At 26.8% G+C, this 14,530-nt stretch overlaps 3 protein-coding genes across 3 annotated transcripts in view; all 3 read left to right on the forward strand.

Annotated features, from left to right (window-relative positions):
• Positions 1–333: 333 nt before the first annotated feature.
• Positions 334–4,340, forward strand: LOC132941215 (26S proteasome regulatory subunit 10B). The gene is made up of 8 exons (XM_061009158.1): positions 334–589; positions 2,099–2,178; positions 2,241–2,280; positions 2,345–2,580; positions 2,641–2,790; positions 2,993–3,217; positions 3,285–3,447; positions 3,935–4,340. Exons 1-8 carry the CDS (start codon positions 487–489, stop codon positions 4,123–4,125), a joined length of 1,188 nt encoding a protein of 395 aa, XP_060865141.1. The 5' UTR covers positions 334–486; the 3' UTR covers positions 4,126–4,340.
• Positions 4,341–5,748: 1,408 nt separating this feature from the next.
• Positions 5,749–8,397, forward strand: LOC132941214 (Golgi pH regulator). The gene is made up of 2 exons (XM_061009157.1): positions 5,749–6,063; positions 6,573–8,397. Exon 2 carries the CDS (start codon positions 6,714–6,716, stop codon positions 8,076–8,078), a length of 1,365 nt encoding a protein of 454 aa, XP_060865140.1. The 5' UTR covers positions 5,749–6,063; positions 6,573–6,713; the 3' UTR covers positions 8,079–8,397.
• A 2,701-nt stretch (positions 8,398–11,098) lies between these two features.
• The window catches only part of LOC132940802 (dual specificity protein phosphatase 22-like), a 13,909-nt gene continuing 10,477 nt past the window's right edge, over positions 11,099–14,530 (forward strand). The window contains exon 1 of the mRNA XM_061008556.1: positions 11,099–11,685. Coding sequence (XP_060864539.1) covers positions 11,677–11,685 — 9 coding nt within the window. The 5' untranslated portion in view covers positions 11,099–11,676. The remainder of the gene's footprint in view (positions 11,686–14,530) is intronic.

The following is a 14,530-nucleotide window of genomic DNA, read 5'->3' on the forward strand; positions in this document are numbered from 1 at the left end:
TATAATAATTTAATAATTAAGTAATTTTAAAATAATGATAATAATGAATGCATAATTATGTGTTGTACCCACAGATATATATTATTTTATTATTATATTTTGTTATTGTATATATCTGTGGTTGTACCAATAAATAATATTATTTTTAAATTATTTTTTTCTCGGACTTTTTCCGTTTATTCGGACTTTTTTACCGTTTACCCACCATAATAATTGTTTATGATGTTCACGATTTTATAATTCCCAAAGAGTATAGAGTATATATAATCTACCTTGGTTAACTATTGTAACCAGTAACCTTCTGCGTTATGTTTTTGTGCTAGTCATCATGATAAGACAAACCGAGAATGGTGAGACGCTAGAATATTTCTCAAAAATACAAAAACAGAATCCATCCTTACTGATAAATTTCTGTCTATTGAATTGTTTTTTTGTTTAACTAACTAATTAATTACTTATTAATATTAACTAACTAATTACCCCAACATGACATCGGTTATTCCAGTTGACCCTGTAAGGGAGAAGATTCTACAGGAGAATCGTAAGAAACTTATTGAACATAAAGAGATTTCTAGTCGTCTGAAAGGAAGTAAGTAAAAGAGTATATTTGTGGCTATAGGTATTATTGCTTGTGTGGTAAATATTATTTTCATTGTGAGCCTTTTTATTTAAACAAATGTATTTATTTTTAATTTCACTCATATTTTGATAATAGTAACAGAGCAACTAGGTATTCAATTTGAATGCTGTAAATACTAATTATTATTAAGGCGCCTGGTGCCGATGGCATTTTGTCCTCAAAAATACACTCTGCGGGAATAACGAATACTGCCTTGTAGAATCAACCAAATTACATAATTTTTTTTTTAATTGCTAGAGGGAAATATTCTATTCAGCCCCGCATCGATCTCTGTTTTTCAATATTTTATTCTCTTAACTTAATAATATGTCTAAAAAAATACAAGATAAAAAGCATTTTTTTACAATTTTTTGAAATAAAATACAAAATCAGAGATCGATGCGGGCTGTAGAAAGTCTTCATCTTTCAGATAAAAAAATAGTCATCAAAATTTGACAATTCTACAAAGCTTGAGAGTTATTCCCGTAAATTAATTTTATTTGATATAATACACTCTATCAACCCACCCTAAATAGGTATCGGGTAGTAGATTGGTGGAAAAGTCTAAAAAATTAAGGTGGAAACTAAAATATAAAATTTAACTTTCAAATTTCAAATTTTATAGAATTGTGGAAAGTTTGAAAAACTGGCACCAAGACCCTTAACAGATATTAATTTAAAAACATTTTTAAAATTATTTGCCCCACCAATCTTATTGGAAATAAAAATGTTTAATATAACACCTACTATTAAGCGCTATTAAGTAAATGTATTATACACCATAGATATATTTTTTGATTACTACATTTTTCATAAAATAGTTATAATACTAATTAAAAATAAAATACTATCAAATATTTTCAGTATCAGTTTTATATCAAATTTGTCAATTTTTTTCCATAATATCATCAATTATTAAGTATATGGAATATCGTTCTTTGTTACTATTTATATTACAAAAAAATTTAATAGGTATTTTAGGTACTTAATTATTCTTTTTACAAAAGTATTCATGATCAATGCTAATACTCAATAGGTGTCTAATGTTTGTATAGGATCATTAAAAAATCAGTTTTAAACTTAAAATTTATATTTAATAAAACTATTTAATACCTAGATAAATTTAATTTGGATTGTCTAAACCATGGTTAAGCTAAAATTCTTTACTCTGATGATGAAAAATTATTGCTTGTGTTAAAAGAAACCATAGATAACATCCAAGCGCTACCTACTATCATTATATAATATTCTGTGCTACTATATTATAATAATATCTAGAATAAATGTATATAGTATATACCTATTCTAGTATAATATGCTTTTAATAATGAAAATAAATATAGGTAATATAACATTTTAAAATTAAATTTATTATAATATAATAAGTAATAACTGTTTTTTTAATTCAATTAGGTAATTAATTTTAATAAAGCTTATATATAATGTAGTACTTGATATAATATTTTGTTAACTTTACAGTGCGAGAACAAGCAAAAGAGCTCACAAAACAGTATGATAAATCTGAAAATGACTTAAAAGCTCTCCAGAGTGTTGGTCAAGTAAGTTAAACATTTTATCCACCCTAAAAACGTAAGAACTCATCCTAAATTATTATTTTTAGATTGTAGGTGAAGTTTTAAAGCAATTGACTGAGGACAAGTGTAAGTTTCTTTAAATTGAAATTGATGGTAAAAATATTTATTAATTATGATATTAATTAACTAGTTATTGTAAAAGCAACAAATGGCCCACGGTATGTAGTTGGATGTCGACGTCAACTTGATAAAGCAAAATTAAAAGCTGGTACTCGTGTGGCATTAGATATGACTACATTGACCGTAATGCGTTATTTGCCTCGTGAAGTAGATCCATTGGTTTATAAAATGTCTCATGAAGATCCTGGTGAAGTTACGTACTCAGCTATTGGTGGATTATCTGAACAGATCCGTGAACTGCGAGAAGTATATTTTATTATATTTTCATGTTATATTAATTAAGTCTAATAGCATTAATATTTCCAGGTTATTGAATTACCATTGTTAAATCCAGAATTGTTTCAACGTGTTGGAATAACTCCTCCTAAGGGCTGCTTACTTTATGGACCTCCTGGTACAGGAAAAACATTACTGGCTAGAGCTGTAGCTAGTCAACTAGATGCCAATTTCTTAAAAGTAAGTTATTTATTATTATTAATATATATTAAACTAACAAAATTACCTATTAATACTGTTTGAATGTGTGGTACATACTACATTGTATAAAATTAAAAAGTATTTAATCAGTTTCTATGTACAAAATATAATTATCAAGTTATTCTGTACACCTAATTTAAACATTTCTAAATTCTTAATCAAAATCATATTTTTATTTTAGGTGGTGTCAAGTGCAATTGTTGATAAATATATTGGTGAGAGTGCTCGTCTCATTCGAGAGATGTTTAATTATGCTAGAGATCATCAACCATGTATCATTTTTATGGATGAAATTGATGCTATTGGTGGTCGTCGATTTTCTGAAGGAACATCTGCTGATCGTGAAATTCAAAGAACCCTCATGGAACTTTTGAATCAAATGGATGGTTTTGATTCATTAGGTCAAGTATGTAATTATTTATTTTTTATTTTTAAAATAACCTAATTATTTGTGGATTATAATTACTTAATAGGTTAAAATGATAATGGCTACTAATCGACCGGATACATTAGATCCAGCTTTATTAAGACCTGGACGTTTGGATCGTAAAATTGAAATTCCATTGCCTAATGAACAAGCTCGTTTGGACATTTTGAAAATACATGCAGCTCCTATTACTAAACAAGGAGAGATTGGTAAGTATTTATTGGACGTGATATATAGTTAAAAGGGAAGTTTAATATATTTTTTCATACCATAATCATCAATAATTTGAATCACTACTGCATAAAATTTCAATAAAATATTTATTTTATTTTATTTTTAAAAAAAGTTTGACTTACAAAATATATGGATGTAATCATTTTTAAAACTAATTTTATGAATATATGACTAGATAAATTGCATTAAAAAAGTATTCTATTACAATATTCAATCAATATTGAAACCAACAAAATTTCTGATTTGAATATTTGCTAATAAATGTTTATCATTTATGACACAATAAGCAAATCTGACACAGATACAATTTTTTTTCATGAGGTGGAAGACCATAAAGTAACAGAAAGTAGAAATCAAAATAATTTTTTTGGTGCAAATACATTATATTTCCTTTGTAATCTAAAAATTATTTTATTATTACTCTATTCATAATTTATAAAAAATGTATTTAAAATTTTTTAGACTATGAAGCTATTGTAAAATTATCTGATAATTTTAATGGTGCTGATTTGCGTAATGTGTGCACAGAGGCTGGTCTCTTTGCTATACGTGCTGAAAAAGATTATGTAACTCATGAAGATTTCATGAAAGCTGTAAGAAAAGTATCAGATAATAAGAGTTTGGAATCTAAATTAGATTATAAACCATTATAAATAATTGTATTAGTAAAAAAGAACGTTATCATTATATCATGCCGGTAAGAGATGTATTTAAAGTGTTAACAAAAAAATATGATAATTGTCATTATTAAAACAATAGCATTTCTATTATTATGATTATATACATATTAAACATTACTTTTATACTTTGTAATATTGTAAAAAGTATCAGTAATATCTGCTAGAAATACAGTTTATTTTATATTTAATTTGGTAAATATTTGAAAGCTAAATAAAAATAGTTTTTAAGTTAAAATCAATTTTAGCACCATTTGCGAAAGATGATTTTATCTTCTTAAATTTATGTAAATTATATTAACCAACAATATTAATACACTTTTATCATAAAAAACAGACATTGAGTATTTAATTAAATTTGTATTATAAACTTAATAATTTTAATTGAAACTGAATATTATCAAAGATTATATTCAGAAAATATATCTTTCTAAAGTAATTAAAAATTCTTATTCAATTTTATATATATTATTTAATTTATGCCATAATACTTTGTTTACATATTATGGTAAAATAGTATACAAAACATTGACCCAACTTTCCCATTATCTGCTATCTACAGGGACTATATAAATTGTTTTTAAAAAATCTAACACTATTTTGTTTTAATTTTATTGTTTGTAAAGACATGCTTAAGGTATCATACTTCTTTTTAAGAAAAGTGGGGTAATTATTAAATTGTGTTTTTAATTCAACTAAGTCATATTCTCATATTTCACCTGCCGGAACTCATTAGCAGTTGAATAAAACTAGGGAAATGCTCTGCCCTAGAGTAGGTGCTGAGTGTGCGTGTTCCTTGTTATTGAGTAGGTCATTATGATATATGTGTTGAATTCAATGATTTCATGCGAACAACTATTCTGGGCTGTGAAGGTTGGTCGGCCTGTATTTGTAAATTGTGAGGATATTTTATTATTTATTTATATATTTATACAACATTTTCAAATTACAACAATTTATCATTATTTTCCAAATTAATATTAACTGTCATCAAAATTTGAACTTTAATCTTGATGAAATGTTTGTGGCTTTACACTAAACTTATAAGGAATATTGACGTACTGTGTTACATTTTCAAGTCTTAAGTGTTTATATGCAAATTGTATACATTTTTAATTTCAAAATAATTTTTATGTTTCATAATTTTTGTAAAATATTGAATCTTAAACACCTTTAAATAGTATATTATGTGACATGGGCTATTTGTATTTTGTGTTGTGGGTGAAGGCACTCCTTTTTGTTACGCGTCTACTGCCACTGAAAGCGCGTCCAACACATAGCTTATACTAAATTGACAAATAGTATAAGGTCTATGTTCATATAAAGACTAAATAGTAACGATTACACTGAACTGATTGGATTTAGTTTGGTGGTAAAATATAGCGGCGTATCGCTAATAAATAATAGTGAATTGTTCTCCTTAGACTTTATAGTTTATAGATACTAAGATACCTTAAGGCTTAACGCTTAAGTATAACTAGTATAAGCCATAAGGTCTACTCTATGCTGTTCTCACAAAATTTGAAAAAATTTTCGTTGTCAAATTAAGAAGTCCCATCCACTATGATACTCTCTCTGTTCGTGTATTATCAGCTACCAGTAATCAAAGCTACTATCACAGCTATAGATAGTACTATCTATAATTGAAATCCTCGATATCAAATTATCAAAAATTAATGTAAATATTTCTTATCATGTTATGGAAAAACTTACGTGTGAAATTTTAAATTTTAAAAGTTATAAATTATTTTATTCAATCTCAATTCTTAATGTATAGAACTATACAGTTTACGAGAGTTTTAGTTTTTATTTATTAATTAAAAATCATTAAATTTAGATACTTATATTCAAACCATGATATTTATTGGAAATTAACGTTCGTTTTCACTTCAACCCAAAAGATCGAATTATTGGGTGAGGATACATAATAATATACTACGTATAATTATAAAAAATCATTCAATCATTGTAAATCATTACAGTTTGAAAAAAAAATATATTAAAAATAATGCCACCATGTTATTTATTGGACTGACTATTAAATCTTTTTGATAGAATATTAAGGCTCAGGCCCGGCTCAAGGGGTAGGCGACATAGGCCCACGCCTAGGGCGGCACTTAAGCAGTACCTTAGTAAGAGGGCGGCATTTTCAAAATATTGATAATATTATATTGTTAGGGGCGGCAAAATTTGATTTTGCCTAGTTCACTGTTTTTGCTTGAGCCGGTCCTGTTAATTCTAATATTTTAAGTTCATTTATTACTCATGCATTTTGGTAACAAGGTATCTATTTAATGAGTGTCTACTATCTACCTATTGACCTATTATCTATAACTAATTTACTGCAACATTTGTATTGATTATTATTTTTTTTATTGTCTTAAAATGGAATGTTAACATTTTTTTTTCTTAATTTATTCTAGTGTTTTTATGTCCACCACATTGAGACTAATATGGTTCATATGAATACAATGTCGTATGATGGGATGATGCGGATGAAAATAATGTGGACATAGCAAAATAGTAATTTAAATCATTTGTATTAAACTAACATCAACTGTGAAATGGAGTTCAGTACACATTTTGTGTTTGATGTCTTGGTGATTTTATTATCACAGACTGTTTTCCTTATGTGTGGTTGGGTGTATTTTGTCAAGAAACTATTTAAAGACTATGAAGTGCATCACAAAACAATTCAACTAATATTCTCAGTCACTTTCTGTTTATCCTGTACAATGTTTGAACTTATCATATTTGAAATTGTTGGTATACTAGAACCCAGCTCTCGCTATATATTTTGGAATATAATACTTTACAAAATGTTATTTATGGTTGTTGTACTTATACCATTTTACTTATGTTATTTTACTTTGAGTAATATGTATCCATTTTTCCAAAAGAAAGTTGGAATTTTGGCTTCAGTTATTTGGATATTATATTTATTCTTATTTTGGAAAATGGGTGACCCATTTCCTATGTTGCCACAAGAAAAAAAAGGCCATTTATTTATAGAAAACTGTATTAGCAGAATTGGCGTCATTGGTGTAACAGTTATGGCATTACTATCTGGTTTTGGTGCAGTTAACTACCCTTATTCTTCAATGGCGTACTTTATAAAAGCAGTAACCGGAGACGATGTCATAAACGTAGAAAAACAACTTCTTCAAACAATTGATGTTGTTACAGCTAAGAAAAAAAAAATTTTATTGGCAGAAACTAATGCTGGCGTGAGTACTTTTGGATTTATGGATATGTTAAAAAGAGTCAAGTCAAATGTATCCAGTGATTTAAGAGGAATTAAAAGTGATATTAAAGCATTAGAAGAGCTTAGTAGGCATTTATTTTTGGACACACATGATCTAAACAACACTCTGGAGCGTACTGCTTGGGCAAAAACATGGAAAGGGAAATACTTCAATTTCCTAGGTTATTTTTTCTCATTATATTGTGTCTGGAAAATAATCATATCCACCTTAAATATAATGTTACAAAGAGTGGGGAAAAAAGATCCAGTTACAAGAGGAATGGAGATTTTAGTTGAATTGGTTGGCATTGATGTTGATGTATCATTTTGGTCACAACATGTATCATTTTTATTGGTTGGATGTATCGCATTCACATCAATAAGAGGTCTCCTCTTAACTTTAACAAAGTTTTTCTATGCACTTTCGAGCAGTAAATCATCAAATATTATTGTATTAATATTTGCCCAACTTATGGGCATGTATTTTGTATCATCTGTATTATTAATGCGTATGAATATGCCAGCTGAGTATAGAGCTATCATTACAGAAGTACTTGGTGATCTACAGTTTAGTTTTTACCATCGCTGGTTTGATGTTATATTTTTAGTAAGTGCGGTATCATCACTAACATTTTTAACATTTGCACATAAGCAGAGTAAAGTAGACCTACCACCTATGATTTAATATTTAATTATTGTCTGATTCAGCATATTTCATTTTATATAATGTATATATGTATCAAATATAAACCTAATGATTATAATTGTTAAATGTGATTTATATAAAAAAAATAACTATTTTTTAGTAACAATACATTTTAAGCTAAATACTTAAATCTAATTTTATATTATTAATGTGAAATTAATAGAATACTTTATTTTTTCTGTCTATATTTTTTATAAATGTGTTCTAAATGATCTCATTAATGGTTTAATGTTTTAAGTGATGTATAAGTATAAAATAAACATTACCTAAATGCCCAAAAATGTGTTTTTATAATTCCTAATACTAGTTAAAAGTTAAAACATTAGTTTTAGCTTTTAAGAGGATGCCACACCAAAACGAGAACGTCTTTTAAAATCAAAAATAATGCGATCGTATTTCAAGTGCTATGAGTTCATTAACAATCGTAGAGTCTACGCGTAGACCCATAAGTAATACATTATTTTAAAGGTGATATTTTGTTGAAATCACTAATCAGATATTTTAATTTTTAATTTTTTTCTAAATTATATGCAAATATATATTTATATAATTATATGTACTTAATACTGTTTTCAACATAATGTAGTGTCGTGCTTTATATATGTTTAATATAATTATATAATATACTTAATATATTATTACATATTATGTAATAATTGTACCAATATAATATTATTAACATTTTTGTAAACCATCATATAAAATGGAAATAAAAATATAAAATAGGAAAATAGACGTTAGCATATTAAAAATATAATATCTTCTTAAATTAGGTTGGTAGGTATAATTGAACATTTGCACCTTATTTATTTTACTAATTAATATATTTTGGTATTTTATCAATTATAAAGAAAATATTACATCTAATATGTCATTAAAAAAGTAACTAATAAAAAATAATAAACTAACCAAAGGTTTTTCCAGGGCTTTTATTTTACTTTCAGCGCATTTTTTTCTCCGATTACCATTTATTAGGAGTATGATTGTAGAGGCTCAATTTCCGCAAGGTAGTAATATAAAAACTTATATAATACTTGGAGACTGAATATTTCCGTAAACAGCTCAAAACAAGTAAAAATAGTTAAAATTCGAAATGAATCATAATATTTTGAAAAATTTAACAAGTATGGGAATTGATTAAATCAACATATCGTGTAAATTTCAAGTACCTACTGTGAGTGGCGTAGCCAGGGATTTTGTGTGGGGGGGGGGGCTAAGTATTCAAATACAATATGTCTTTTATTTACACTTTTTACTATTTTATTTAATCTTGATAAAATTCTAAGGTCAAAACAGTCAATAGAGGGGGGGGGGTTAGGTTAGGTTAGGGGTACGCTACTACCTACTGTTATTCGTTTTTGAATTGAAACAAAATAAGAAAATCGCTACATGAGAACTCGAGTGAATCCAATGTTTTAGCATTTTTAACTTCAAACGCTTATGAAAAATTTAACTTGTAGACATTTTGTAAACTTTTTTTTGATAAAAGTAGACAAACTTATAAGGAATCTTGTATTATACATTTATAAATCTTAGATGTAAATATAAAAATTTTAATGAATTTCTAATTCAAAATAATTTGGAAATGTTGTGCTGTTACGCCTTTTGTCAATATTCAAACTTTAAATGCTTATAAAAAAAAACTGACTGAATTTTTTATATTTTTCAACTGTCATTGTAATAATAATATATTAGGAGCCTTGTATTAAATTTTCAAGCTTTTTGACCCAACGAATCGACATTTATAGAAAAAAAATTTGAAACTGAATATTTCCGTAAACAGCTCAAAACAAGTAAAAATATTTTTTTTATGAATAGAAAATTCTAATAAAAACATAAAATAAAAATTTCATGTATGTATTTATATGTATTCAATTATCTATACGATAATTTGTTTTAAAGTTACACAAAAAACCGATTTTGAATAAAAATTTCCCGTTTTTCCATAACTGTTTTTAGTTTCTACCGGCTCTTTGACTTTTATTGCCCCAAACGCTGATGACAAACACAGAAATTAAAAAAATTAAAAACACATATGCCATTGTAAAATCAATACATTCATAGCTCCGCTCAAAATCTAAAAACTGCATAAATATTATTCAATAAAATATTGCTTATAAATAAATCTTTCAAACTTCAAGTGCTCACTACAGCCAAACGAGCCGATATAAGTAACTATAATGATGATATTTTTGTAATCAGTTGATAGTGGTGTCTTAAGTGATGGTGTAAATATCGTAATGTAACTTAACGAAAAAAATAATTAAAATTGTATATTTTTATCAAAGTGAATAGATTTATCATCGTATTATTTTTAACATTGTTAATTTCCATTATCACATATACGGATTAATAACAGTCGTAATTTCATAATCTGGTCAATAAATACTTTCTTAGTATCTTATCCTACATAGATACATCGATAAATACTTCAATTTAATTAAATTTTATTTGTTGTAGAAAATTAAATTATATGACAATTACCTATTGACAAAATATTTTAGTTTTTATGAAAAAAAACTATATTTTGTCCAATTAAATTAATATTTTATTGGTTTAGCTGCAATACGTCTTACATATATTGTATACAACAGGTATTATAGAAAACATTTTCGCTTTCTTTATTTGAGTATTTTCAAATTCTAAATATCGACTTTTGGCTAACTATTTTCATTTTTTAACCACTGTTGGGCGTGGAGGTGAATTACTCTGTACATCACTATGTAATGATATGAGATTCGTAGTTTTTATGGCTTGCATACTTGTAAAAACTAAGTTATAATGACATTATTGAATGATTTTAGATGTGAAGTATTGATTTTTTCCTATTATTAGATACCTATTATCCATTTTTTTTGTCTTTTTATTATATATTATATAATTATCAGTGCCGGATTAAAGGGTAGGGGGAAAGAGTATTTCCTCCCGGGTTACATTCAAATGTATCTCATAACTAGCCGTTACTTATAAATCATAATTAATAACAAATAAACATACGACTTTATTTTATTTAATAATAATATGTTGGTATATAAAAGTAAGTGCTCCACAGTTTACATTAATGTGGTCTTATTTTTAATATAGACACTTGTAGTGAATGACTTTTACTTTTCTCGTTTTCAATAAACTCAATGAAGTAAATGGGTCAAGTGTATTTTCTAAATAAATAAGCATGAAAAATAATCGCTCGACGATTGAAAAAGGAAATCAAAAATGCATTCTATATCCACATAATTTTCGTAATTATAACGTTTTGCAAAGCTGAAATTATTGTTAATAAAAGGCGCACCTTATATTAGTATATACCTACTGCGGAATGAATGCGGCTACAGTGTATTCTTTTTATTATCAAGTATTGTTTTGTTTGACATGCAAAATAGCGATTTAGGAAAAAAAATATGCAAAAAAAAAAATAAATAACACACGGTACCTTGCTGCTCATGGAAAGGTACGAAAGTATAAATGGAAACTTAATAGCTCGCACTGTAGAAGGGATTGAACCCAAACAGATTGGTTTTGACATGCAAAACAAACGCTCGCCCGTCGCTTGGTGTTTTTCCTTATTGCCGACGCCGTCATGGATAAGGTGAGCAATTAAAATATCTCTATTCTTTTAGTTTATTTTTAAGCATGGGTTTTTTTTTAGTTTTACGAAATCTGTTGACTTGATCAAAGTCCAGTTTCCTTTTTCCTGTATAAAGTTTAAACTTGTATACCAGTATACCTATAGATATTGTGCGTGTGCGTGCTTTTTACACTGCAGAGATCCGGTTATTTTATTTTCTGAGGGAATGGGAAAATCATGATCATCATTCTGATGATCACTTGCATTTTTTTTTCTAAATATACTTGGGTGTTTCATTTTTTTTTTTTATTATTAAATTAAATTTTATTTATTTAACTATTTTTTTATTTGTTCAAACATATTTAATGACAATCCCAATTTGTTTCAAAATCGTATCATAACAATACTATTGTTTAATTGTATTCATATTTTGAATTTTTGCAACATGGTTTCGGTTATATTATATCTTTACCGTGGTAAAGAAGGGGTATATCTATTCTTTAACATCGATAGACATAAATAGATATTTGAGTTTGATGTATGCGTAATACATTAATCATTTGTAAACTGTATTTATTATACACATATACATAATATTATATGTAATGTGAAATTATTGTGAAATAAATTTGTTTATACTATACGCATATAAAAAAGTAAAAAAAAATCGGCATCTTCCTAAATCGTAAAATTTCGGAAAGTCTCATTATTATATTGTATAAATAAATAATGATAATTTTTCAAATAAATGTACACATAATTAATTAAGTAGGTTTATTAGGTTAAAGATCTTTTGATATTTTAGAAAAAAACAAATTTAGATAATTGCGTAGTCTAGATGACAGTTTTTTTAGATTATAACTTGGCCCGTGGAAGCTGAATACAACTTTAAAAACCATTAACTATAAGAATAAAAATAAAGAGCTCATAATCAAATAAATTATAAACGATTTATATTGCATTACAATATGTGATATATCAATGAAAATAGTAAATATTAAAATAGTGTAATATTAATTGTGTTCATCGGAATATATACTACATAGGTAGGTACTATTGCAATATTTACCCTAACTGTCTGATTATAAAGGTGTATGCACCAGATAGTTGGTAGGTACCTAAATTATATACGTTAGAATTTTGATAACTTGTTTAATATTATGTTAGTTGTCGACTAACAACAATAGTCGCTTATGATGTTAGGTACGGTTAACTGTGAAGCTTTAACGCCGGGGGAAATAGACACAAATGTCTTACACTTTTAACATCGTTATTTTTGATATTATATTGCTAAAGAAGCTTAGGCAGGAGGACAGACATATTAATTTTAAATCTTTATAGTTGTATGGGTAAAAGAAATTTGTTTTATTTAAACAACGTCGATAGAGTGCTTGTTTACCACGAATTAAGATATTAACTTAATATACGCTGTATACTTGTGATGTAGTCCTAAAAAAGTTTATGGGTACACGCCTTGATCACTGTAAAAAATAACTTAGGGGGCTACGCCTAACCTGCGTACCACGATTTTCGTTAAGGGTACACGCATAAATATAAAAGTATAGGAGGTGGGGGTACATGCCGTGTCCCCGCGCGTGCCCTCCACTACGCCTTTGCTTGTATCTCATATTATGTGGTCGTATATTATATTGTAATACGATTATTTGATTTCATAATTGATAAAATAAAGGTTTAAATAATCTTTGTTCTCGAAGTTTATATTACCTATCTGAATTATCTGATTCAGTGGCGCCCAACCATATTACTAGGTGTAGCGGTCGCTACACATTGAAAATAAGGGGTGGGTAGGTATAATAACATAAAATAATTAACTTGAAATATGTTCATTATTAATCACAGATTATATTGGTTGATACCTTAATATTTACTAATATTGTCAATTAAAATATGATAATATGTAAAAATAATAAAATTTTGAGTTTGTAAGGGGGTGGGTGGGTGGGTGAAATTATTTCTTGCTACACCTGAAAAATATATCTTGGGCGCCCACTGATCTGATTGTTTTGTAGGAACTATATTATATAGTTATCATCTATTTATTAATTAATAAAACGTTTTTAGAAGTATAGTGATTTTTGCTTAAAGCTTAATTGTGGTAGATATCATAAGTATTATGATAATAATAATAATAAAAAAAAAATACAAACAGTATTAAATTAATATTATAATAAAAGACGTTAAACGTAATGGAAACGAAAATAATTGTGTTGTTATTGTTAAATGTTATTATGTTAATACAATAGTAGACTGACATCATTGTTTATTTTGCAGTCACGAATATTAAAATTCATACATTCTATTATTTTGTATCATGCTGGCTCTTGCAGTCTACACAGTCTACTCAATAGCTGACATATTGTTTGATTTCGTTTGTTTGTGTGTAGTTGAAATTTGAATAGTTTTGGACTTCTCACTGAATTTACATATATACTAATGGTATTAAAAAAGTAATTATTGTCTGCATGGCTGCATGTTTCCATTAATTTTACTAGCTATAGGCTACTAAATATTTATTTATTAAAAGAACTAGGACTCTTTTATCTCTAAAGTCTAAATATTACTGAAGTACCTAAGCACTATGATGATATGTCATTAAAACGTAAAAAATAATTATTAAAATATTGTTTAATAAACATAAATATTCCTATAGGTATATAAATAAATATTTAGTAAAAAGTTCTAATATTCGCTTGAGTGAAAATAATGAATTCAAAATTGGTATAGGTATATCTTATCTTTTCACATAACTTTTAACTTTTACTGTATTTTCATTTATTTATATATTATAGGTAGGTACCTAATAAAAGCATACTAAAAAATACATTTAATTACAGAAAACATAGCA

Source organism: Metopolophium dirhodum, chromosome 3 (assembly GCF_019925205.1).
Source record: "Metopolophium dirhodum isolate CAU chromosome 3, ASM1992520v1, whole genome shotgun sequence".
In the NCBI taxonomy this organism is placed as follows: domain Eukaryota; kingdom Metazoa; phylum Arthropoda; class Insecta; order Hemiptera; family Aphididae; genus Metopolophium; species Metopolophium dirhodum.